At 46.0% G+C, this 27,703-nt stretch overlaps 1 protein-coding gene across 4 annotated transcripts in view; it reads left to right on the top strand.

The window, feature by feature from the left end:
• Positions 1 to 27,703, top strand: part of rerea (arginine-glutamic acid dipeptide (RE) repeats a) — a 124,967-nt gene that overhangs the window by 42,640 nt on the left and 54,624 nt on the right. For all 4 annotated transcript variants that reach the window (XM_069141630.1, XM_069141631.1, XM_069141632.1 and 1 more), the window contains 2 exons: positions 8,320 to 8,821; positions 16,805 to 16,875. In XM_069141630.1, the coding sequence (XP_068997731.1) occupies positions 8,464 to 8,821; positions 16,805 to 16,875 (429 nt within the window). In that variant the 5' untranslated portion in view covers positions 8,320 to 8,463. The remainder of the gene's footprint in view (positions 1 to 8,319; positions 8,822 to 16,804; positions 16,876 to 27,703) is intronic.

Raw genomic sequence — 27,703 nt, 5'->3', positions numbered from 1 at the left:
AGCACTAACATCTTGCCTCTGTGTAGGAAATAGGTGGGTAAACACAGCAGAGTCCTTGAAGCACTTCCCATCGCCGCTATTGGATTACCAGCTGCCTTTCTAGGCCTCATCTACACAGATGAGCGCCAAGATCAATGGAGCTCTTAGTGCAAAGCTAATTCGATCAGGACTGGCTTTGCTACTGCTGATCAGAGATTATTTTTTTTTTAACGTTAAACAAAAAAACGTAATCAAGTCAAGCCCGTGTCCAATAGCCCCGCATTTTCAGCTGCTCTGACTCCCATGGACGTCAATAAGGAGGCATTTCATATTCATTATTGAATTGCTGGGTTGGGCTGCTGAGAAGAGGTGTAGAGATAGAAGTAGTGAACTGCTGCGTAAAGTGATCCGGCCAGTTTTGCTGAGTGTAGCAGGAATGCCGCTTTTTCTCCAGCGGAGCAACTGGCATCATAAATAAGCTAAGAGCATGTTTTTAGAGGGATGAGGTGTCTGCCTGTTTGACGGTGAGCAGAGAGAAAGGGTTGAAGGGCATATTGACCCTCTTGTTCCGGAAAGCGAAAAGCAGGCTCTTCATTGCCCCTTGTTCCCCATTAATTATTGTTTGATGCTAATAAAGGAAGAGGGGGTGGGGCGTGTTATGAAACATAATTATTCATTGCAGCATTTCCCCTCGACGAGCACCGTTTCCCCTCCCCCCTCCCCTCGTGCTCAGCGAGGAAGCTGCCAGGCCTGTCAATTGAGTACAGCAGGCAAAGATGTCCCCTCAGCCTTTTAAGGAGGGTACAGGAGGGAGCAGGGTGGAGGACGCCATTTGCCCGAGTGATATATGAGGAGAGACAGCAATATATGTGAGGAGCTGCTGAAAGAAAGATAGAAGGTCAAGCCACATTACACTCCAGCCATTTATTGGCTGAGCACATAGTCTGACCCGGACTGCAAATACAGTTGCTCAGCAGCAGCAGCAGCAGCAGCAGCGATTTTTGTTTATACATCGACGTGGTGTGTCTCAATGGCCTACACATTTTAGATTGACACGCGTGTATACACACAGATGAATGCAGCACTGTAGTGAATATGCTCTCAGTGGCTTTTTATAAGCTTGCAGATGCAGCGGGAAGCTATTTTAACAAGAGAGTAGCTGCACAAACCTTGCCCTCCTAGATCTTATCCAAGCAACTGCGACGGCAGATGCATCGGAGGCTGATTTCCTATGCATGAAAGCAGCATATGGTGTCCTTAAACACAATGCAAGCATGGGATTAGTTAACAATTGTGTCTCATAACACTGGTAATTTAGTGCAGTATAAGCAGCTACTCCTGTCCTTTTTTTTTTTTTTTTCCCCCTCATTATGTTATTTATTTGAATACAAAGAAAGCACACCTGAAATTTGAACAGTGTGATGTTGGCATAGGCAGGGCTAAGTAGCACTTTCATTGTCATTAATAACCCGGTGTCGAGAGGAGAAGTCGGGTGAAGCTGCCACGGTCAAAGCCTAACATTAGCATTCCAAGAATATCTGCGGCTTATTCGCAGCAACTCGGACACACAGCCAGCTCTGTTCACCTTTGGTTTAAAAAAAGACAACAGGACTCCAGTCAGCCTGACTTACGCAACGTTTGGCGGTATTTTTTTAATGGGCCGTTGTTGTCGCGCGGAGAACGGTGCAATAAATAAATAAAAATCCAATGTATTGCAGTTGTAAGGTGCCGGGAAGGATGAAAAATATGCGGCCTGTGTTTGCTGGAGGCAGAACACACTATCAGTTGGGGATCAAGTCTCCATTTCACACATGAACAGGCAGAGTTAATCTGTGGATCACTACTGTACTCTGTGTCATACCCAGCCTCCATTCGCAATATTTTTTTTTTTTTTTTTTTTTTTTTTTTTTTTTTCCAAAAAGCCTATTGTTCCAGGCCCCTGTTGGTAATATTTTTCAAAAGTAGTTGCCTTTCGAAGCTGATGTCCATATTTAGGTGAAAACCCGAGCATATCTTTGTGGTCCTGGTCGTCAGCCATGCAGGTCTGGCTCCTGCAAACTCTTTAAAATTAATTGAGTGTGTTTGCAGGCTACCTGTGTGCGGCCTGTGTGCTTGTGGCAGGGTGTGCTAAAATGCCACCGCTATAAGAGGCCTATGTCCCAGCCACTGCATGTTTTATGAGCTGTCCACAGAGGATATGGGAGCTCTGAACTCAGATCCTGCTTGTTACAGCAGCGTTTTCATCACTCCCAACCACTTCCCCCTTGCTTTATTTTTGATTTTTTTTTTGATTTTTTTTTTTTTGATGAGGGAGGGGAAACACACACAGAACCAAGCAATATTTACAACACAGTCCTGTCTGTGGCTATCGTTTAAGAAGCATGAATAGCCGCACGGAGACCTTACAGATTCATCATTCATATTATTCTCCTCATACGCACTGCAGAAGGTGCTTTCCCTTCTGCCCGGGATCACTGGCCTGCATGAATGCGATGGTGGATGACAAGGTTGAACGCTACACTGACTATTGTACTCCCCTAGTCACCTCCCCCGCCGACTGCTTTCTAAACCAGCCCTTTTTTCTTAAACAAACACATCTCCAACTGGCAAACCTTTACTGACAGCATCTATTCGCAGTGCTTACACATTGGCTTTTGAGTTATAGCTCTGGTTGCAAGGATGCTGAAATTAGCATGTAGGGGAAATAACAAGAGGAGAAGCTATGTTTAAAAGAGTGATCCTTTTGTTTTATTTATTTTGTAATGGCAATCACTCAAGGTAGTTAGTGTGGTGACGGTTGGTGGATAGAGGAGAGGCGTTTGCATATGGAATAATAGCCTTTCCTAATTAGAGGTAATACCATCCTGCGGTATCTAGAGGTGGAGGTGTTATTTGGCCCGGATCATTGTAAGAAATTGAATGGAGGGATTGTCCTTACCCCCCCCCCCCCCCCCACCACCACCCACTCCCTCACCCCACCCCGACCATCTGCTCGAGGAGTTTGCCACCACGTAGTTAAATAATTTAGGCGGAAAAATTGTTTTGTGTGCTGACCTAATGGCTTTGTTTTGGGAAGCTGGTCCTGAAGACACCCTTCAGTGCCCCCGCTGGCCTGTGCTGTCAGTCTGAAACCTCAGAGCTGTCTTATCTGTCACTCTAATCTATTTATGTTAGTTTTTCCTCAGTGTTGGCACGTCACTCTGTGTGGCGTAGTGATTAGAGTAGCTGGAGGATGTAGGGCAGCCGTATGAATAAATTTCCTCCCCTCTCGCACTCATTTAGAACAACCAGTTGGAGTTGAACTGATGGATAGGATCGTTAGGCTGATAGGCAGATCGCGGAGGAAGAGTGGGGTATTTGATTGCGGAATATCACTAGAAGTGGTGCATGATTGAGTGCTCGAATATTAAAATCTCAAGAGTCCTTTCAACAGTAGACAAAATCACTGTTGATTTTTTTTCTCTTTCCCAGTAAATCTTTTTACTCTTTACATCTGGTTGAGAAAATGTCATGTAACTCATTTCCTCCCCCTCGTGCGAGAGCTCTGATCTATTTCATAGCGATAAATGTTTGGAGGAACATGAATGATGGAGATATTTTCTTGTGCAAATCAGCCCTGCATGTGTCCCCAGTGTGTATTCATACCTCTCCTGACCCCAGCTTTACCTTTCCATTTAACAACATAATTCACCAAAAAAATGTTTAATCGTCAGTGCCTCCCCAAAGGTGAAAGACACTAGAACTCCTTTTGAAACAGGCACTTTATTCGCAATGAAAAAAAAAATAAAAAAAAAAAAATAGAAAGAAACTGCTTACGGATCTACAGCGAAACACAATTAAGAGCCACATTTACGAGCACGCCCTTTTCCACCAAATACCTCACATTCTCCTGCACCTCTCTTCGGTGACACATTGGGAGAGGTCATTTACTGGCCTGCTCACGGTTACCGTTTCTCAAGAATGCCTCATTTGGAAGAAAGGCGAAGGGTGACAATGGACAACCCTGGCATTTCCCTCAGGAGCCGTGTCAAAACATGATGCTTCGTGAAGCAGTCAGAGCTGCCGAAATGGCCTTCAGCTTCGCTCCAGCCAGACAAACATGGCAGACTGAGAGGTACTGTGTCTTCAAGTAGCTGGTATTAGGCTACAAAATGAAGCCGTGCTCACAGACTGCAGATAATGGACATCTTGGGTTATGGAGCGGCCCCCTCAGGGCCATTTGGAGCCCTCACGGAGAGCTCACAAACAGGGACTATAGGGGGATTTATCCTTCTTTTGGAGATGGAGTAGAGGCTTAGACCCCGTGGAGCTCACAGTATGATCCTTATGGCTGAAAGTACCTTTGGACTGTCGGACAGAGAATATCTTTGATTGGAATCGAATTGAAGTATCGGGTACTGTGGTTATCCCAGGGAGATTTTGTAAATTGTCTTGGTTAATCCTTTTAGACAGCGGCAGTTTATTGTACACAGTTTCATTGTGCATGAGAATCTGTTCTCGTGCAGCAGTGCTTTGCTTTTTACCATGCGAGTCTCGAGGCAGGTTTAAATGTTGATGTTGGAAAGCCCCAAGCTATCTTTCTTTCGAGCCTGGCTTGTACCTACTAAACTAACCCCGGATGCCGGCTAAAAATAGAGCCTTTGTGAGCACAGCTTTAGCAGAGGGAAAAAAGATGTGGTTACTCATCAGTGAATTGAAAAACAAGTGGAGCAGACAAGTGTCTTTGCCCTGCCAATGTGAGCTAAAACAGATAGGGCCTCCGAGAATAAAGCAAGCCATGATTGCACCAGGTAAGACAAAGCAGGCAGGGTGCAGAGACCACAGAGAATCCCTTATGAAGTGGCCTACTCCTCGCCTCCAGCTGAGCCTTTCATTGTGCTGTTGTTTCTAGGGGGCTTGGATGGCAGCTTAGATTAGATCGCACTGAGTAATGGGTTGGAGCTGACGAAAACCTGCCGCAGCTCGACATCACCACAGCGAGGATCCCTGCACTATTGAGGATCTGGCTGGTTTATTCGGATCAATTTGAGTTGCCCTCATTGTTAATAACCCTGTGTATATTCATGCTAACATTGTTCTCCTCTAATCTGTATTCATGCGAGTATTTCATTCAATCCCTTTGCAAAGCCGGCCCTAAATCCTTGCCAATCACATTTTGCTACTTCATAATTCTCCAATTGAATATGCCATGAATGACTTTTCAGTCTCTTTCCTAAAACTGAGTGGATCACCGTGTTGGTCATATTCTTGCTCGATTTTTGCTTGTAAATGTTGAAATGTGTTATCCGTTCTGTAGAATGTTGTATGGAAAATGTATATCTCTTGCAAATTTATAATCCAAAATAATCAATTGCAAAAATTTGGCTGGATAAAAACGGAAACCCTCCAGCTTTTTCACGCTCTATGGGTACTCAAGCAAAGCACGATGATTTGGATGTTTATCCATAGACAGGTTTTGATTAAAACTACAGAGATGAGCATGGATTTGCGTAAATGTGGGAGTGATTGGAATGAATAAAACATGGCTTTTTAAAAGGCTGTTCAGGAGACAGGGAACGGGAAGGGGGAAAAAAAGCTGTGTTTAGTAACAGAAACCTGCTGTGTGGCCATTGTGGGGGATGATGTGTTAATCGAGCCACAAACTGTGTGGTTTTTCAGGCCAGAGGTTTCGTTTAAACAGGCACGGAAAGGAGAAATGTATTTCAGCGGGGCCCCGCTGGCTGCTAGCCCTTGACTCCATTGCAGTAATGTAAATGGCGGATTAGGTGCCGCTAGCTCGGACCCCCTCAACCCCTCTCCAGCCACTGCCCCCCATTTCCCCCCCTTCTTCTCTTTTTCCATTAAGACAGCTGGTATCTTTCAAAGGGTCCTGGCCCAGTGATTGATGTGTAATAGCTCCGAGCCTCACCTGCCCCCCCCCCCCCCCCCCCCCCCCCCTCACAGCGTTATTCATCGGCCAGGCACCCAGCGCTGCTTTCTATGAAGCTTCCCAGGTAGTGAGTGGAGAGTCATCTAAATCGCTCTCTCCTTCTCGTTCTCCTCCCTCTCTGCCATCACTACATTATGACTTTTTATTGCTACAGCGCTACTACTTCAAACTGACTCACCGCTTTTTACTCGCTGAGTGTGTTTGACTTCAATTATCTGCATCAGACTGCACCACGGCAACACATTAGCCTTAGACAGTTGGACATATTGTTAATTGACAAGGGAAAAACATAACACAGTGAAACATGAGATGTATATTTATTTTGCTTTGAGGGTTAATAAATGCAATTATGTTTACATCAGGAATGTAATTGGAGATGGACAATTTGGAATGAGGCAGCTGTGTAAAGTGCATCCAGATGCACAATAATAGCACCTAGATTGTAAAGATACTGACAGGCTTATAACTGCCCCCAACATCAAAGAAGACTAGGTCAGCCCTCCATTTGCAACAGTTTAGTGTCCTTGTTGGTTTCAGTGTAGGAGGCTTATGTTACTGATTAGAGGAGAGGAGAGAAGAGGTGCTTAGCTCATACACAGATTCTGTCAGCCCTCAGGATTAGAGCTGCGCTATCAAATGTTACCTTCATGAATGTTTTCATGCGCCTCACACCTCCAAGACACGCTGCCGGATATGCACACAGGAGAAGGGGGAGGTGGGCAGCACACTGTATTTTGGCACACCAGCCTCGGTGTGTGTCGGTGGTGGTTGTGCGTCCTTGCAAGCACGCGCCCGTTGGAGCTCCCCTGAGCATTCGCATCTTCTCCATGTGCGCTAATGTGTTCTTGTGTGTATATGCCGGCAGCCCAGTGGTCGCCCTGGTAACTCATCATTAGGTGATTAATGGGGCTGTGACGAAGCTGCAGTTTAATCAGGCCCGGTGTTTGTGTAGAAGCCGATGACAAGAGCAGCTGCCCTGTCAGTTGGTGTCTGCTCTCGAGATGACAGCACCCGCTGCTGAGGAGTGCCGTTGTCGAGCGCGCTTCATTGTACGCGTGTGTGTGTGTGTGTGTGTGTGTGTGTGTGTGTGTGTGTGTGTGTGTGTGTGTGTGTGTGTGTGTGTGTGTGCGCCCGCCCGCCAACATCCTTTCTTCCACCTTCCACTTTTCTTCTATTCTCCACCTCACATTGTTTCTGCCTCGCTCAATAAACGCACGTCCACTTGCAGATATTGCTGTATAATTTTCACTCTGCTGGTTTTGCTTTACCTGGCTCACTCTCTATCCTTCCCTCATTTTTCACTCTCCCTCTTCCTCCCTGCTATCACGACCACGGTAACGCTGGGCGCTGATTGCCTCCTCTGATCCCTCTGGGGGTTGTAATAACTATTTCTAGTTAATTTGTCGCGGCGGGTGTGGAGGAGGGAAACACTGGCAGTAAATGAGTAGGCTCCTTTGTAGGCTCTGTGTGTAAAGGCAGTGTTGTGCAGACTTCAGCGTTGCCCACTTCACTGTTTATGGAGGATTGATTGAGAAAGTGGTAGCTGGGTGGAGAAAGCTGAAAGTGGCAGTGGACCTAGGCATGGCAAATGACTGACTCACCCCCCCAACCCCCCACCCCATCTCCCTTTCCTTACCCAGTGGATTGCTATATTCTTCCCTCCAGAGCTGTCACTTCACATTAACACAGCGGTGACTGTCAGCCAGGGCAGAGGGCTGGGGTGGGGTGCAGTCCAGTAAGCCAGAACACACACACACACACACACACACACACACACACACACACACACACACACACACACATAACCACACACATGCTCACAGATGAGCAGAATTTAGCCTGGTGTCATCACGAATGGTCTGCAGAGAAGCCAGACTGTTAACTCTGTCAGAGTTTTATGCTACATCTTTCCCGTGGCCTCACAAACGACAAGCAGCGGCTTGTGCTGAAAAAAAAAACCTCGACACATCGTCCCTGATGAATTCTTTTGGCAGTGAGCCTCATTTTCAGCACAGGAATACCTTCAGTTATGACTTCCCTTTTTGTGTTACAAATACTGTACATTAAGTACTTGTCTGCCTACTTTCCTTTTTACACTTTAATAACCCTGTTTTAGCACTTCTTTGAACAAATTGAAATATGTTGGAGTAGGAAGCTAGAAGGTTCTGTTCTTTGATAAAGCTGCTCTCCAGAGTACGCATGGTTGTGGAGGGGGGAAGCCAACAATTACCGTGATGTCGTGAAGAGTCAGAACAGCTGCCTCATCTCCACCAACTAATCTTGTATTTCTCACCTACAAACGACTTCTTCCAGTACAAAACAAAGCTTTTACTTAGAAAGTGTTGCCTTTGTAATGTAAACATAATGGTAATTGAGGCTGATGCTAATTGCCCTTCTTCTTTCATCCACAGCTTTCCTGAAACACTGGGGTTGTTGGTGTGGCCAAATTTTCCCTGGATTTGACTGGTAAATTCAGAAGACTGAAGCCCAGGCTCACAGTCTACCTTTCACGGAGGCCCAGCCGTGAGAGGACTGAGGAAGGCACGTGGCGGATCATGACGGCCGACAAAGAGAAGGAAAGGGAGAAAGAGCGGGACAGGGACAGAGACAGGGACCGGGACAAAAGAGAGGCCGGTAAGTCCCGCCGGCAGGACGGTGACCGTGAAAGTGAGTGCTCCAGGCCCCGGCGCAGCTGTACGCTGGAGGGCGGGGCCAAGAACTATGCAGAGAGCGAGCACAGCGAGGACGAGGACAACGACAATGGCAGCACCGGCGGAGGCAGCGGCACGGCCGAGGAGGCTGGCAAGAAGGGCAAAAAGAAGATGCCCAAGAAGAAGTCGCGCTACGAGCGCACAGAGAATGGAGAAATTACGTCCTTCATCACAGAAGACGATGTTGTTTACAGACCCGGAGGTAAGTCCCAGTCACTGGTTACCAACTGCAGTAAACACAAGTCGATCCCTATTTGTGGACTCTACAGCTTTACTGATTGTAAGGCCCCCTTTTCAACTTCCCATGTATTCATTTACTTTGTTCTCAGTCAGCTTGTTTCAGGAATTAAGAAAAAGTTTTAATTGATCAGTGATTGATTCCTGTGCTCTTAAAGAAAAACGTCATGTCTGTTGCAGTAACCTGCGACGGATTGACGATTCTCCAAATTAGCAACTCTGAACAGCAGAAGCACGCCCAAAGACAAGAGGGCCGATGCATCATACAATCAATTCCAAGTTGACCCGCTCTGAACTTTGTCTTGAGCTAAGTCGATAAAACAAAGTGATGCTTCACTCGATGAGGCAATGGTGACAACATGATCATGATTTCATCCGAACGGCATCTGACTCACTGAAAATATGAGGCCAAAAGGTAGTCACGTTTCCTGGAGAAGTTTTTGAGCTGCGGGTTCAGTGTCTCAATTATGAAGGATGAATGAGGATAGAAATAGAAGCAGTCTTTTCCACAGCTGTCAACACGGCCTCTCTTTCACCTACTGTTTGCAAATTGCTTGTATTAGAGGTGGGAATGTCGACACTCACTGACGGAAGGAAGCCAGGCTAGCTTGTTTGTGTGTGTGTGTGTCTATGTGTGTGTGTGGTCTACTCTCTCTCCCACTGCTCAGTGCTTTCCACCTGGCAACTGAATCATTGCCGCCATGTCTTATCATTTATCTAGGAGCTAGCAAAAGGTCAAGTAGAGGTGGGGAGGAGGGGGGGGGGCGGTATTTAATGGGAAGATGTAGGAAATTACAGCCAGTGTGTTTGGTTGTCTCCCTCAACTATCTAACGACACACATGCTCAGTCCTCCTTTTTCTCTTTTCAACTACTAAATGGATGACTTCAAGTATTTTCAGTGAATCAGCCAGACATCTCGACCCTACTCTTTCTGTTAGCCGCGTAATCTGGTCAACTAAATTATCTCTGCACTGGTATCAGCGGAGGTCCTCAAGCAAGCAGTCACACTGAACCCAAGCCTTGTTGTTGCTCACTCTATTTCGGTCTCTAACACTCTGCAACCAACTCCATCAAAGCCTTTTATTTTTTTTTATTTTTACTAGGCATTTCATGTTTGATAGAGACAGAGAGAGCACTAGCGCTGCGCCGACTGTGCATGGCGGGAGGGTAGAAAGGGGAGGGAGGGCTTTTTGAAAAACGTAAGCACTCGGTTGCAAAAATTCAACATTCAAAATGCATATTAACAAGGTCAACCGAATATTTATATTTCCACACGTGAGCAAACAGCACAGCAAGTGTCTTGTTTCTTTGTGTTTTCCTTTCTTCTCCTTCAAGTAGTTTGACATGCCTGTGGTGGCCTGAACGTCACAACCTGCTCTCACCAGGTAGACTGGAGCTGCTGGATTGATTTAGATTACGAATGAGTCACGACTGGGTAGTGACGGCTCCAGCACCGGTACACTCGTTTGTAATTTGCCTCCTATTGTCAACACGGGAGATCCTCCACCTCAACAACTGACTTCCCGCTGTCACCTCTGCTTATTGTTCAAGTGATAAGCCGTGTGTGTGTGTGTGTGTGTGTGTGTGTGTGTGTGTGTGTGTGTGTGTGTGTGTGTGTGTGTGTGTGCGTGTTTGACTGTGTGCTTATTTTCCTCCTCCTGCTTGGTCATTGGTAGCAGCCTTTTTGCAATCAGATTTGATGTGTACAGCTTAGGCAGGCACAAAGCCTGCAATGGATTATGCTTTACTAAATGTTAAATCCCTTTATAGCCGTCTAGTGACACACAATATGTAAAACTGACCACCCTCAGAGAGGGATTTGTGCCACCCCAGACATAAGGAGAGGAAGGCCGCGATGGAGAGCAGTGCAGATACCGAAAGAAATAGTTAACCAAAATACTGTTTTGATTGCTTTCGTCGCAGGGGAGCTTTAGAAACACACGGGCTCATATCCTCACATAAGAAATAACAGGTAAGCCAGTATTGAAACCATCTCCACACTCCCAGTCTCCAGCCACCCTCCAATCTCTGCTTAGCCTTTCTATCCCTTGAAGATGGGTTCAGGCGGCTTAGTGCACATCGATTGGTAGGGGAGTGCAATCGGCCAGTAGGTGGGCCTGCAGCTGACTCTAGATGTGCTGCTGTTTTAAAAGGGATAGAGGAGTGTGTCTGCGGCAGCGGTGGCCAGGGGACTGTGTCCCGGGCCGTCTGTATGGTCGGCTGCTAGGATGAACAGCCCAATGCAGTGCAAGAAGACACGCCAAAATCGATCTGTGCCCTGTGGCTGAGCTCTCGCCACGTCCCCAGGTCCGGTCAGACACCTCCAGAGCCTGTTCTCGACACTCATCCACCCCCCACCCTCCATTATAGATCCTCTCTCTAGAGATTATACTCTTTGCCTTGGAGGATCAATAACGGACACCCTAGAAGCATGGAGACGCACACAAAAATGGCAGTGCACACACACACACACACACACACACGTATACATAGTACGCGGATAACTAGCATTAGTGTAAGTGTACTGTAACACGTGTACATTCATACACATACAAGGCATCCTTTTTAACAGTCATGTCCCTATCTCTGACAAGCACACAGCGACACACACTCAGAGTTGTATCCACAGAGCTCATCCTCTCTCTCCACTGCAGCAGGACTGTGCTTGTGGCTGCAGGTGGCCGGCTGCCATAGCATGTCTCCTTCCTTCCTAACTGACTGACTGACTGGCTGGCTGGCTGGCTGCTCGGTTTAATGGAAACCACCTGCTGCCACATCAACTCGCTGAGGAGGAAGCTTGATTAATTTTAGTAAATTCTTCCTGAAAAGTGATAGATTTGTGTAGTGAGTGCAGTGAATAATGGAGAAAGATTGCAGGTTAGACCGAGAAAAACACCTTGTGCGTACGAGTGTTGAGGGAGTTGTTGATGTGGACAGCTGGCGCTTCTTGCAGCAGCCGCCACAGAACCCCGGGGGGTATAGCGTGTGCATGTGCGTGTGCGAGAGCGTGTGTGCGTGTCACTGTATGTGTCATGTGCATACACAGCAAGCTGTTCAGTAGGAGTGTGTCTGACACACACATTGAGCCCGATAACCAGCCCTCCTCCTCTCTTCAAACTTTGGACCAACTGTTGGCAGTCGCACAGACCTGTTTATTATACTCAAAAGGGCTTCAGGTTGTTGTTTTTTTTTCTTCAAATATATGTCAGCTGTAATTGTTTTCATATTGTGTATAATGTATAGCATTATTATTGCTGATGATGCACAAATTCTGCCACATCCCGAACCGACCTGATGCGTCAGATCCTCGTTAAAACACAATTTCTTAGTCACCTCAGTTATACATTTTTAACAGTGCAGTTAAAGTGTAAATATAATTTGGCTGAGGCTCTCTCACAAGGACAAGCGAGTGTCGGGGCTGAGCTCACTTCCACACTGCTCATTTGCAGCTACTCCCTACCAGACTTGTAGATCTGGTCAGTACAGTTCCCTGAACTGTATTCACTACCTTGACGAGGACATTTTTAGTTGTTTAAATGTAAATCAAAAATGTTCACTGTTTTCGGTGTGCATCTTTATTGAGAAGCAGTGTAATGTGGTTCAGTAAATCTCGACTGGTTAATATGAGCCAAGACAATAGAGGGTGGCGCATTAGCGTTGCAGCTCCCCGGTGCTACAAAGGCTAGCTGTCGATCAGTTTGCTGTTTTTAGTCCAGCTGGCATAAGGGGACAAGCCCTTTGAACTATTTCATATTGAAACACAGCAGTGTGAATCTGTAGCTCGTCGCTAACTGAGCAGATCTATTTTTAAAAGGCCCTCTCTGCTCGCCCGTCTCTCCCCCACGCTAGAGACTCTGGGAAAAGGGCTTTTTTTAGTGAAATCCAACCACCTGCCGACTGCTAAATGAGAAAGCGTGGGCTCGCCGAGAGGGAAAGGAGAGGGGTGGAGGGAGGGTCTTGTCAAAGAGTCTCTGTTCTCCCCGAGGAGCTCAGTCAGCTGTAGGCCTGCCCTATTGTAGAGAGCTGATGGTATCGCTTGCCAGGTATTTCCCACTGCTTTCCCAGTGAGAAGAAGGGAGACTTGTTGGGCTGGTGGAAGAGAGGAGAGGAGAGGAAAGTTTGGGGAGGAATCGAGTGTCCCGTGTGCCTTCAGGCCCCGGCTGAATGTCCCGCCAACCCACCGGGACCGAGCCGGCAGAAAGTAGAGTAGCTGCGAGGCAGCCTCAGCCATCAGCTGATGTGCTGAACCGGTAGTAGCACCAGTCCCCCCTCTTTTCTCCCCCAGCTCTCTGTCCTTCTTTGGTCCTTGAGTCCCCTCACACCCCCTGTGCTTCCATTATTGCATTCTTCGCGCTATTTAATTTTAGGATCAGTAGAGTCGAGTGTTTGGGGGGGGGGGGGGGGGGGGGGAGTAGCAGCTTTAGCTTTAGTGTACCTTCCTGCACGTGTGGTCGGCCAGTTTGAGCCGAGCAAGCGCTTTTAACAACGCAGGTGCGTCCTGCAGGTATGGTTAACGCTGCCCACCTCACCTCACGAGCATGGCTAAAACAGAAAGCTCCTTTTGATTTAACACACTCCTTTCATCCTAAAATATGTGCGCCTTCCCCCCACCCCCATCACTGTTTACAAAACATTGGCGTACACGACTGTGTTCACAATGTGACTTTCCCCATTGTTGCTGGCTCGTAAAAACAAATAGCCACGCTGATATTATCTCGGCTCCACCTCCCCGCCGCTGGAACGCTGCAGCAAATTAAACAGCATCTTGTGTGCTTGATGCAGACCGAGTAGGACCACGGCTCTTTTGCTGAGGCTAGGTGTGTTTTTGATTAGACATGCTTGGCAGCCATAAGAGAATGGCTGGCTGAACAATGAACCGCAGCTGAAAACATTATACAGCGTTTGTGCAAAGCCGCGAGGTTATAACAATGAATATTCAGTCGTTTGAACTCAGAAGTGACAGCGTAATTGGAGAAACGATGACCACCAGGATCAGGTCGCAGCAGAGGAGCCGCACTCGGTAGCTTCGTGACGGATCTCCCTTTGTCGAAGTATTGAACTCCCGCTCTGCGCCTGGGCAGCGCAGCAGCGGACCACAGGCAGGTCCCGAGCAGAGGAAGTCAAACTTGCGGCCGCTGAAGGAACGAGAAAAAAAAAGGCCGTGCTGTTTGCTGTTCTCCCTGCTACGGCGAAGGCTTCATCCATCCAGCAGGCACACACTTCAATCCTAAAAAAAACCAACAAAAAAACTGCCCATCCCCCACATTAGACCCCCGCCGCAGTTAAACCCCTCGTCCCTCCCCTTTTCCACTTCTCCACTTGAGCGAGGAGACCCACTTCCAAATACACAAAATGGCAGGAATGTTTAACAAGCCAGGCAGACCCCTGGAGGAACCGTGTGGCCCGTTTCAAACCCCACCCCACACACACACACACACACACACACACACACACACACACACACACACACACACACACACACATGTATGTCCACCCAACCTCCCTGAGCTCCATTGCCTCCCTTTTCGTTCAAATGGCAGAGTCTGGAGCGTTAACTTGAATTTAACTTTCACATTCATTGAGATTCGTGTTATAGTCTCTTTCAGAGAAATGCCCTTGAGGTAGTAGACTTTTAGTGCCCAGGATGAATTCAAAATGTGCTTTTGACGTTCGAAGAATAGACTCGCTTGCTGTCTGTGAATGATTAAACTAGATCCCTGTCTTTCTTTCTTCTTTTTTTTCCCCCTCTCCCTACCACCTATCTTTTTCACTCTCGCTGCCTTTATGCCTGTTGATGTGCTCAGGGGTGTAGACACTGAGATCTGGCCTCTCTAAATGAATGTGCCACCGAGGTGAAGGGACACTAAACCCTAATTCCCCCGATTTGACTCCTCCGAAACATGTCATCTCATTCAGATTAGTCTCTTTTGTTCTCTGCCCTCCCCCCACTCTCCCCGTCCTACTCCCTCCTCCTCTTCCTACTCCCGCTTCTCTCTGTCTCTCTCAATACACACACACACACACACACACACACACACACACACACACACACACACACTGCTTTGCTCACAGATCACACAATAGCACTGATGGATATTTTCATTCATGTTATCTTGTAAATGACTTCCAGGGATGGTGTAGAGGAGGGAGAAAAGGGGGGGGGGGGGTTGGGGGTGGAGAGGGCAGTAGTGAGAGAGAGAGAGAGAGAGAGATATATATAATGCCTCACTCAGAGCCAGTGAGGGCGATAACCCACCCCCTACACACACACACACACACACACACACACACACACACACACACACACACACACACACACACACACACACACCACCAATACCTCCCCCCTTTTAGAACAGCTCATTCAGCCCACAGCAGATAACAAGCCCACCCTGGGGTTACACACACACACACACACACACACACACACACACACACACACACACACACACACACACACACACACACACACAGGTCCTCTCAAAAAAACAAAGCCGTGATGTCAGAAGTGCACTTATACACACCAGCCCCTCTACAAATGGTATCTTGGGTGTCAGAGCCATTTAATATCTTCGCCACCCTTCTTTTCCTCTGGAAGCGGTAAGATAAACCACAGGCCGATCGATAACTCTGTTGACACAAACAAATAAATAACAGATGATGCCACTGTCAGTCAGAGAAAAGAAAAGGAAAAAAACGGCCGCACCACTTTTGTTGGGGAATGTGTGGCCCAATCCTCCTGCGCAGTACAGCTCAGCATATGTTCGGGTGGAACGAGCACCAGCGGGTTGTGTTGTTGATGTAAATCTTACCTGTGGTGGTTTTTCTTTTTTCTTTTTTCTAATCGAGGCATACACAGCTGCACGATACAGTCCTTCTCCATGGCTGTGTTCATAGTAGCAGAAGTGCTACACTCTGTTGCACTAAATGGTCGGAAAAGCCGGCCCTGGGAGCAGTCAAATAGCTCGTTACATTGCTCCTATCTGGTGTGTGGGGTGTATTTATTTTTATTTTTTTATTCACTCACGTCAGTGGCTGTTGATTGCCGTGCCTGTTGAGCAAGTAAGAGCTGTTATGATATGATTTCCACAAAAATAAAGAATTTTACGCTCGGTTTGATTGCACTCTCGGTTTCTGCTGGTGACTAATATGCTAATTTGACTTCTGTGAATTCAAACCTGTATTTCTATAATAATCCCACCACTCGTCTTTTTCTAGAAAGTACCGTGCCAGGCTTTAGCAGTAACCATTAGCCCCATCCCCTGCCTCCTCCTCCTCCTCCTTTTCTTCTCCGCAGAAGTGGCTGTGTGGTTTTGGTCGTCTGCAGCGTCAATGTTTTTGTTAAGGAGATGAGAGTTCACGACCTGGCCATACCACCAGTCACATTCAATTTAGCTACACAGCCACCTCCTCACACATCCGTGTCAGAGGGCCGCTTTGGACGCTTGCGTGGGTTATGTAATAAAGCAGCATTTTTAAAAGATTAATGAGGAGACAGAGGGTGGATTTTTTTTTTTTTTTTTTTGGTTTTCTTTGTTTCACTCATGCTAACCCGAAGCTAACTAGAAGCGTAAAGGTAAAGCTGTCATTTTATAGCGACGAGTTACAGTGATGACTCCGGGGTGGGACGGGGTTAAAGCCAGTATTGCTCACTGGTGTATAAATGGAGTGGAACAATAACATAATTCCCCTAGGGCGTAATGTTTGCTTTGGAAAGGCAACCTTGTAGCGCTCCAAAAGTCCTTAATCCTATTACTCGCATTCCAATTGAATTTGACTCAAGGAGAAAAAAAATGTCTTTTCAGCAGAGGTAACGGCACACACAATAATACATTACCGAGTCTTGACTGCTTAAAAACATGAAAGCTTAAAGAAACGTGAACATCTTCTTTAAAAGCCCGTTTTTTTTTTCTTCTTCTTCTCCTTCTTCTTCTCTCTCACTTGCAGATTGTGTGTACATTGAGAGTCGGCGGCCCAACACTCCCTACTTCATTTGTAGCATTCAGGATTTCAAGCTGGTGAGTAGATTTTCACTTCCTATCTGTGCTTTTTCATTGCCCCTGCATGTGTCCTCGCACCATGCGGAGGTCCAGCACCAACTCGCCCAGCTGTTCCGTGTCCTGTGCTGAAAAACACACCATTTCTGCTCTCGTAGGTTGTGCACCAAAAAGTATGACGAGAGTTTCATACACTCTCGATATCAAGAAACTTTAAATATTTGATTTTAAAAATGATCTTATATTCTGAGGTTTGCTGTGTGGACAAATAAAAACCCGTCCAAGAGTCTGTCTTGAATATTACCCACCTTTGCAATCCACCAGCAGTGTAATAATGCTTGTAATTGAAATATAGATGTTTGTCGATGCACTTAATTGATTTAATGAAGGAGACCTTCATCAGTTTTCAATTGATTTTTGTACGACCTAATGTGGCTAAATTGCCTCTTTTGCTTAATAAAGAAAGAAATTAGCTTTTAATTTGCTACGGAGAACGGCTGATTCATCAAGCTCGGTCAGTTCAGTGAGGTGGTGCTTGTTTTCTCAGTAACAGGACACTTAAAATGTATCATGCACACATACGCACGCTCACAATTGATTTTCTCACACCGCATTCTCCGTGTTCGCCAAAGGGAAAGTTGCATTTGACTTCACGCACAGCAGATTTGTCTTTGTTCATGCAGATGAAAAAACGATGCAGCGTTATGGTTTGAGAGATGCGGTCTGTTTTTTTAATGACACAATATGCAGTTTAAGAAATCATGACTTGTTTCACATGCTGAATGTCTTTTTCCGTTAATATACTGTATGATTTCAGCTTTTTGATTACACTAGTAGTAGTAATGGTTTGCTCCATGTTGGACTTTTCTCAGATGTCAGTGCACCCGGACAAGTAATGCTGTTGGCTGAGGAAATTTACAGGTCAAAGTTCCCCAAATGCAAAATTATCAGTGAAGCCTGAAATTGATTGCGCAACTGAATGCGATTGTTTTTAATTGGTCTTTTGTATGGTTTCCAACCGTCATGAACGAAAAGGGGAACGAGGTTTGGCCCAGGTTTGCTGTAATGTGGCCGCCATTTTAATAGGCAAAGACTACCGGAATATGCGTTTTGATGGGTTTGTGTTGCCAAATGAAGCCACAGTTAAGCGTCCTGGAGTGACTGTTGCGTGTCTTTTAACAGACTGGTTGTCTAAGCAGATAACACCAGGTGAGGGGCAGCGAGGCCCCAGGGCCAAACTAACGGCTGCCAAAAACCACGGTCAGCTCGGAGGCCACACACATACTGCTATTTGAAAAGGTTGAGTAGTGACTGTATGTGTGTGTGTATATATATATATATATATATACTACATGTCTGTGTGCATTTTAGGGATGATCACACACACACTCTCGTTTGTATGTATGCACGTGTGTGTGATTACTTGGGTGCGTAAAGGGCAGTTGTTATTTGTAGAAGAGGTTTTAAGGTGAGCTGTAGGCCTTGCAGCCAGGCCCCACAGCAGCAGGGCTTTAATCGGATTGCTGCTCCAGAGTGCTGAGGACGGCAGGAACCCCTTCTCATGCACTCTCGCGCATGCGCATGCACACACTCGCATGAAAACCCACGCACCTGCACCTTGATTAAGAGCGCCAGAAGAGGGCTGGGGCAGACCGAGGTAATTGTCCAGGGAGAGAGAGAATAACAGCTACATTAGCTGACCTCTCTCTCTCTCTCTCTCTCTCTCTCTCTCTCTCTCTCTCTCTCTCTGTGTCTCACTCTGTTACTCCCTCCCCCAATCCATCTGTAATTAATGAACAGCCATCTGCATGCCTGTATGTGTTTGAGCAGACTGTACCCTTGTCCTCCTATGTTAAAACAACAAGCCCCGCTGGCTCCCTAAACAAGAACAGCAATTTTCAGTGAGCTCACTTTGTCACGGCTACAAATCACCAAAAGGCTGCGACTCCACTGGCTACAGTGGAAACTCGTAATCTCTATTTAGTAGTCCAGCACAAAAATCCTCTTTTAGGATGATAGCTGATTTAGGTTGTAATTGCACATGTTGGTATAAACTAGCATGTTTGCTGGCCAACCTCAAAGCCACTCTTGTCAACCCGCACTCAAAAACTGGGGCACAGACTCGTGCCTCTGGGAGAACGAACAATGTTCATCCACTCATTCTGCTCTTTTGTGGAACATAATGGTCGGTGTAATCTCATTTCCTCCTCTTGCCACAATATATTGAAAAGGAGAGACAACAGGCAACTTGAGATTCATGTACGTGAACCACACATTAGACATCAACTTATTCTCTCGTGTCTCCCCGCCCGCTTCTGTCTCCAACCCCCACTTTTTTCTTGCAGCACAAATTATATCGATCAACCCCCCCTCTGTGTGGTGCAGCAGAGCTTTGGAGGCACAGCAGAGGGGGAGGAAATTTTATTGGTCCTGAACCAAACAACCTCATCAATATTGCCCCTCTCACACCCTTCTCTCTTTTCCCTTTTCTCTCCTCCCTCCTTCAGTCTTTAGGCTGTAACAGTCTCACTTGTGTACTTTATCTAATGACCTGTGAATCCAATTAGTGGCGCGTAGAAATCCTGAATGCAGCCATCAATCTCTCCTGCGTGAAGAAGAACAAGGATTGAAGCCCGCCCCTCTGTCTCTTTACATCTTTTATATGTTTCTCTCACTGTGCGTTGGGAGGATTCTGAGCCTTGTCTTGTTGTATGTGCTCTTCCTTGTTGCTTGTTACAGACAGACACACACACACACACACACACACACACACACACACACACACACACACACACACACACACACACACACACCGAGCGAGTGATTCTGCAATAACACACGCAAAAAAAAAAAAAAATCCATCCTGTAGCATTATTGGGGTCATTCTTGACTTGGAGGACAATCATTTTCCCTCGTTTGTTTACTCAACAGTGGCAGCTGTGGTGCCCGCTACAACCTCTGTGACATATTGATCCAGCCATATAGATTTCAGCCTCCTGCCTTCCTCCTAAGATGTCTGCCCAGATACAAAGATGACCAGGAGGAGGCCATTTTAACAAAGTCAGGAGTGGAAGTGTGATAAAATGTTGAAATCCTGCCACTATTATTCATTCACCGCCATGCCTACAGTTAAATAAGATAAGAGTAAATTAGTAATAACCTTATCAGGTTTGTTAAAATACAAAAATACATGAACAAGACTTGAACAAAAAGAGAAGCAGTAAAACAAGAAAGATATATTGTGCACCAGTTGTTTAAAAGAATTAATAAAACGTATGTTTAAGTTGCAGCGCTCACGCAAAACCATTATGACGATACATTAGGATGTATTTTTAGAAAACCGGCCTTTTAAATCTCTCTGACGTTAGTTAAGTCAATTAAGGGCCAACTACTCTCCAGTGCGTTTTCCCACAAGGGCTAGTTTCAGTTTACACCCGGTGTCGTGACCTTGAAATGTGTTTACAATCTATATTTGATGAGCGTAATGCAGCGAGCCTGCCGGCTGCAGACTTGTAGGTTTTGTGTGCAGGTGTACGCATGTGCCATGTTTGGTTGTCGTGTTTATATTCTGGCCGTGCGTTGTATATTAAGATAATGTAGTTTGATACTTCACGTGGTGTAACACAACACAACACGCAGTCCTACGTGAGCTGGCTGCTGCTGTGTGAGAGGAGACTCTTAAGACAATGAGCTATTTGACAGCAACTGAGTGCTGAACAGTCTGCAGCCATATCTGCCCATTGACCCTGACTCCACCGATCCATCCTGCTTTTCTTACTTCGATTGTCCCCTCTGTCTCCATTTCTCTCCCTCTCACTCTCTCATCTGTCGGTTTCTCGACTTCATTCCCCCCTCATCCCCGCTCCTCTTTATCTGCTGTCACTCACCTCCCTCCCTCCTCCCATCCCATGTTCAAGTCATTGTGTCCATGTCCTCAATGCTCATTGACCCTCCTACCCCCCTCTCTGCTTGTATCTAACCTCATTTGCTGTTATTGGCCAAGTCAGCTGTGTTCCGTCCTCCCTCCCTCCTTGCCTCCCTCCCTCCCCCACATCCTTCTCTCTCTCTCTCTCTCTCTCTCCCCTCTCAGCATCCCTGTCTCCCTACCTCTTTCCCTAATGGAGTGATTGCAGCGTTTCTCCCTCTGGGAACAAGGGATTGAGGAGCCCAGTACGCCAACACACACCCACACACAGTCTTTCTTCCACTGTTAGCCTCGCACGCACACACACGCACACACACACACACACACACACGCACACACAAGCACAGCTCCACCCCTGGATCTTCCTGCTCATGGACATTTAATTAGATGCCACGTACAATGCAATTATCTTGCCAGGAGTCCAGCTTATATGTTGCAAGCCTGATCAGCTTAAGAGGCTGAAGGATTTTCTTTGTCATATAACCAGTTTACGGCATGTGTGCAGAAGTGTATTTGCTTCGATTCTGTACTCCTCATTTTGGCAGCAGCGTGAGGCTGTAACCGTCCCCGTTTCCACCGTGAGATGTGAACAAGCACATCTGTGATACATTCTGCATGTTTGTCCAGGGAAAACATGTTGCGATGTTAGTTCAGGCTTCCAGCACTGTCAAGTAACATGTCCAGAGATGCACTACGCATGTGTGTAGCATTGGATTCTGATGCGTTTCAGTCTAATTGATGTGTTGAAACAAAAGATGCGTCTGGAAAGGAGAATGAACTGCCTATAAATTATAGCTCATATTTATAAATGTTTAGCCTTGCATCTTACAAGCAGGATTTGTGCAAGTGGGTTTTCAGTAAGGTGCAGGATACCAGGAAACACAATTGTGATTTTGACCATTTTGTTTGGTAATATCTGTCTTCCCTAATATCTGTCAAATAAAGCAGCATTATTTATTGTATTTCAAAATAAGTGTCAGCTCTGCGTTTATCTGTTTAAAAAAAAAAAAAGACTTCTGGCTTCCAAAATCTGTAAAACACTTGGCATTTTTCCACTAACTGCATTAATACTATTTCCAGATGCCCTCACAGCCATGTGCACTTGGCTTCATTTAGAAACTATTTTAGACCTCCTCTCCTTGTCACCAGTGAGCTGCTATGGTGTTTGTGAAATGATACCATCTATTTACTGAAACTGGTTGAAATAATTGATTGGAGAGGCAAAACATTTAATTAGCAGATAGCTTGAAATTTAATGAGGGAAACTGCTATTTATAGTTTCCCATATTTTCACAGTGTGACAATTGTTTCTAGGACTATAACAGAAAACCAGCACCATGAATATGCCGTTATGTTTTAATGATGCACAAAGTACCATCTGACTTTTAGTGCAAGATAAATTTTCCCTGCCGTAAGCATCTTGCTGCTTATTTTGCAGAAATAAAGAGCTTTAAATGCAATCTAGATTTAAAACTGTGACGCAAATTTAAAAGTCTTTGCACTTCAGATACGGTCATTAGTGGAAAAAAATTAAACATTGATTATTTTTATCATCCCCAGTTGTCAGTGTGTAACCAGGACAGATGCACCATCCATGTGTGGTTATATGTGTATTCAAATACATGTTTGTGTTGGACGGATATAACAGCTCAGCTGTCATGTAAACAGCATGTGTGTACCTCCTCTACACACACATACGCGTGGGCACACACACACACACGCACACGCACACACACACCCCCAACTGTTAATTGTATCTCTCACAACTGTTTCCTGATGGTTTTAGCCGGTGCTTATCATACGGCCTTGGAAAATCCCACCTATTCAAAGCCCATAATTAAAAGTGTTTGATAAAGATGCAAATATATGTGCATAAATACGCATGCTTAACATGAGCAGTTATTAGGTTTTCTGTGGACCCTGACTGCAGCCCTAATGGAATCCAAAGTGCTGAGAATTAGCTTTACAATGAGATCCACTGGCTAATTAGCCTGCGGGGAACCCGTCTGCGCATGTTCAGATCCATGCAAATATATCACTTAATGTACACAAAGCCTTTGTAATGGAGTTCCCTGCCATCCCTTTGATCCGTCCCCCCCGATCTCTCCATTTATGTAAAGCTGCGATGTCAAAGTGTCCTGTGATGCATGGAGCAGCGAGTCAATGAAAGGGAGAACGTCAAACTGTAGTGCTCAACCTGTGTTTCTCTCACCAAAGAGTCTCTCACTGGTGCTGAGCCATTGAGATGATGGTAGGAGGTTGACTAGACAGTCGTCACTTGTCTCTTGTCACTGCCTAGAAGGCTGAGTTTCCTCTTTCTTCTATCTTCCCATTTCTCCCCTCGCGCGCGCACCCTCCACCCCACCCCCATCGAACAGTTTTGAAATGCAATTATGGATCAGTGAGCACCGCCATCAGTCGCACTTCTTGTTAATATTTATCGAGTAGAGCAGCAGCCGCTGCCATCTCCTGAGAGAGGGGCGCTACAGTCATTAGGGGCAATTTTGTGTGTGTGCGTGTGTGTGTGTGTGCGCGTGTGTGTGTGTGTGCGTGCGTGTGTGTTTGTGTGTGTGTGCGCGTGCGTCTCTCTGCTCTTCCTTTCATTCCACAGTCCACTCAGCTGCTGTAAGCGAGCTGCTACATTTCAGAGGCATGAGCATGTGGAGGTGCAGCCTTTCACAATTGTGCATGGGGCTGTCTTAAGTGTCTGCTTGTCCCTGTGAGGAAGCAGCTTTGACAAGGGCATCTAGGCGTCTATAGACATGGCCGGCCAGGCGAGCCTGCTGCAAGCTGTTTGATTGAAGCGTTCTGCCTGTAATGTTCCCCATTGAGCAGCAGCCTTAAAGCAAAAAGAGCCACAGCACAACAGCTACTGAGCACTGAATGGCCATTCATTGTCACTTACCCAGAAAAGGAAAATAAGAGCAGAAATTGTTGCTGATATAACACTTCTTAACGTTTGCAGGCTGGAGCAGGATAACGCATAAAGTGGTAGGATTTATTTCTGATTTGGACAAATGAAGTCTGCTCAGATTACCTACCTTTATTTGACAAATAGCTCCCTCCCCTTCCTTTCCTTGCAGTTGGCTGTGACTACACCCCATGAGCAAAGGATTTTTTTTTTTTTTTTTTTACTGCTGCTCTAGCAGTATCAGGTGACTTTCCCCATTATGACCGTTTTGATTAATGCTCCTCCGAGGTATGAGGCACCCCACCAATCCTGCCTTCCCCTCCCATGTCCTCCCTCCTCCTCTGTCTCTGCACACTTGGAATTTCATTGAGGTGAAGCCATTAATGCCATTCTTTGTAATAACATTAGGTCATTTAGCTGAGGTGTTAGAGTCGCTTGCTGCAGCAGCTGCTGTTTCTACGCGAGTGGAAGTCCTCCTCTGGCGTCAGTTTGCAATCCTGGTACGTTTGTGAAATCAGATGGAGACAGGGATGTATCTCTCAGACAGCTACAGAGCTTTGCCTCTTTGGGGAGGCAGGTTAGATTGATTGTCCACACGAGCACAGTGATGAATAAATAAAGCAATACAAATGGCAGGGTTGCGATAACAACACATTTCAGACCCAGCGTGCGGAGCAAGCTGTATTCAGCGCTCCTTGTGGGTATAAAACGAAACCTGCCCAACCTTCTCCGTGGCTCCACGGCTCCCCTCTCCCTCTTTCCATCTTTTTTTGGACAAATATCACTTTTTCTCTCTCACCCTCACTGCCCTCCCTGTGCATTAGCTAAATGCTGCTATGGAAACTAGTTGTTCAACCAATAGGATTATGTCGTTCGCTAGGATAGAAGACGGGAGGGGAGAGAAGTAGACACGCTGAAATCAAAATGGGGTTTGTGTGTGTTTTTATGAGTGGTGATTACTTTCCCAGATGGGGAGTGTGTGCAGCCTCCGGACAATGGGGGTTGGTCTTGCTGAAGGGCCGGGCCAGCGGCCGTAGTATTTTTTATAAGGCTCTTAAAAAGCTCAATCAATAGCCACCTCTTTGACCCTCCCCTGCTAAATTATTCAGCAGAGAAGCCTTTTGCCCACTCTTCCCCCTTTGGAGTTTCATTAGTTTACTTTCACCAGTTTGGCTGCATCTCTCACGCATAGAGATTTGTCCTAGAATTTTTCAGTGACAGATGACATTTGGGCCTTGCATATAAACCCGAGTGTTAATTTTACCTTTTTGTTGCAGAGTTGTTGAAATATTCAGACAGAGAGATAGATAGATTCAGCAGTGCCTCAAACACTCTCCTATATTTTTTCTGGCACATCACAAGTGAAAATATCTACTCTGATGTCTTACTAACATCTGAAGTGAATTCACTGCGCTCTGGCATGGAGCGCTACATTTCATCTTAAAAGCAGGAGAGCAAACAGACACTGCTGCCTTCTTTGGCACCGGCTTTGATGAGAAAGTGGGAAAACAAATGTAGCAAAGACGCCAAGTAAGGCAGGTAGATTTGATGCTCTGAAAACCTGCAGCGCTCCCAACCTGGTCGTTGTAGATTAAACTAATGACAAGAGGCCTGACCAGGTCTTCCTGTTGAAACAAAAACAGTCGACTCCTCCATAGGGGGTTGCACGCTAAATTAGAGGGCGAAGGGACCTTTGAAGTAGTCTAACGTTCATAGTGTCTCGCAACCTCTGGTTTCAACAGTAGATACCATTGAATTCTAGATGAGTCGCTTTATTTTTTTCTGAGGTCATTCATCATTTTCCGTAGCTTAGTACTATTGAATTCAGAGGATCTTCTCTTGTCTCTTCCTGGCCACCCAATGCTTTGTGTAGTAACCAGACACTAAACACATTTGCGTGGACTGGTCGAGCTTTAATTGGATTGGCCTCTGCTCTGTAAATGGATGTCAGATTTTACCCCACCTCCTGGTATTCTACCACATTACATTACCACTTCCCTCCCGTCGCCTTTTTCTTTTTTTTCTTCTTCTTTACTTTCCACCCTCCACTTTTCTCCTCTCTCTCAGCTTAAGTAGGTATCTGGCCTGCTTCGCCACTGGTTCTCAGCTCAGGGTAATTTCCAGCTTGTCCAATGTGTGACATGCCAATAAAAAAAGAATGAGAGAGAACAGGAGAGGAAGAGGAGGAGGAGGAGGAGGGAGGGAGGGAGGGGGAGGGGGTGTAACGCTGTGGAAGTGGAGATTTACAGTGGTATCGGGTTCACACGCTTCCACCAGGGCCCTATTTTTTTCTCCCCATTTCTCCATTAAAGAACACATGGTGCAAATTAACTCTTGCCAGTAGAGAGAGCAAAGGGAGGAAGGAAAGAGGGAAGAAGAAGGGCAAGGGCATCGGTCGGAGAGAGGAGCAGACAGGAGAAGAGGAAATTTCAGGGATTGCTGTGAGGTCTGAGGAATGTCTCCACTTTGTACCGTGGAACCCACTGCCTCACACAGCCTTTAAAACAACAGCAACATCACCACAGGCTGCCATCTCCAGCAGCTTCCCCGCAGCAGCGCCGCAATCCTGTAGAGACCCTCTGACATTTTGTACACGTGCTGCAGCTTGACTCACTGCTAACTCTTATCTATCCTCCGTCTCTGAATGCTTGTCGATCTAATGCAACACCACTGGCTCACATATGCTCGTGCTTTGACCACGAAAGGGGAGTATCGCTCTGTCAAAGACTCTTCATAGGCACTTTCTCGAGAACAACGAAATATGAGCAAGAAAACCGTCTTCTTAACCCAGAAACCAACGAGTCAAGAGTCTTAACTGTGGCATCAAGATTTTGACACTGGAGCTGCTACATAACTAACGCATGAAATACTTGAAGGCTTCACACTCGCACACTCTCAAATAAGTATTTTTTAGTAGGATTTGTAAAATCCTCTAAAATGCACCAGTGTCCCCAGAGACTGACTGAGCACATCCTCTAACACAAAAAGATGATTGTCTTCAGTCGTGTGTACAGTAAAAAAAAAAAAAATACAGACTTACAAGGCTTTGAAAAGTGGGACAAAACAGGATTTTTTTTTTCACCCCCCCCCCCCCCCCCCCCCCCCCTCAGATTTTAGTTAATAACAAATCTACACTAGACTTTTCTCAGACAGAGGGAAGATTGTGTATTTTCCATTCAGTGCGTCATATTTCCGCCCGCTGTGGCTGGTGTTGCATGTGCTTTGATGGGCGAGTCTAAATTGTGTTTGCCTGTCTGTCACCGCCAATGGATCACATGAACTGGGGGAACCACAGCTGCGAAGGCTTGGAGACGCTTCACCACACTCGCGCACACACTCCATTTATTCTGCGGAGAGGTGTTTGTGCTTTTTTTTTTTTTGTGTCTTGTTTCCACACACAAAACATTACACATTTCATTATTCCTGCATTGCCACTCTGTTGTGTTTTTACCACATGCAGTCCAAACCTTTAAATTCTCTTCCTGTCTCTTTCTGCTGTTTGGCAGGACATACCTCAAACTTCCTCTCCCTCCTCAGTCGTAATCCCTTCCAAACACCATCTCTACTGAGATTTCACTGCACTACCGGTTTATTTTATTGTTGCCTCGATCTTAAAAAAGTACGTTACGAAGCAGCATAAACACTATCCAGGCTGGTAAAGACATTTCCTGGCATCAAAGGGCTGAGCGGTGCTATCCCCTCAGTAGCTGTATGCATTTCTCCTCCCGCCACGCTCAAATGCTCTTTGTTCCTCTCTTTATAGGAATGTACTTAACAGTTTGGCAGTGTTGTGTTTGTGAACAGAGTCGCCTTTGTTCCAGCAGGCGGTTAACACTTGTATACAGAGCAGAGGGAGGAAAGCCTGCGTTATTAAGCCTACTGTTAAATTAGCCTAAGCACTATCTTAATGAAATGATTAAAAAAAATATATAGACCTCCCCTTGGTCTCTCTCTTTCTTTCTTTTTTTTTCTACAGTTGTCAAATCCCCGATGTGTTTTATCCACTAGCTTCT

Source organism: Embiotoca jacksoni, unplaced genomic scaffold (assembly GCF_022577435.1).
Source record: "Embiotoca jacksoni isolate LCO1_2020_lvr unplaced genomic scaffold, fEmbJac1.0.p SCAF_9, whole genome shotgun sequence".
In the NCBI taxonomy this organism is placed as follows: domain Eukaryota; kingdom Metazoa; phylum Chordata; class Actinopteri; family Embiotocidae; genus Embiotoca; species Embiotoca jacksoni.
This window is presented reverse-complemented; position numbering and strand designations above follow the sequence as displayed.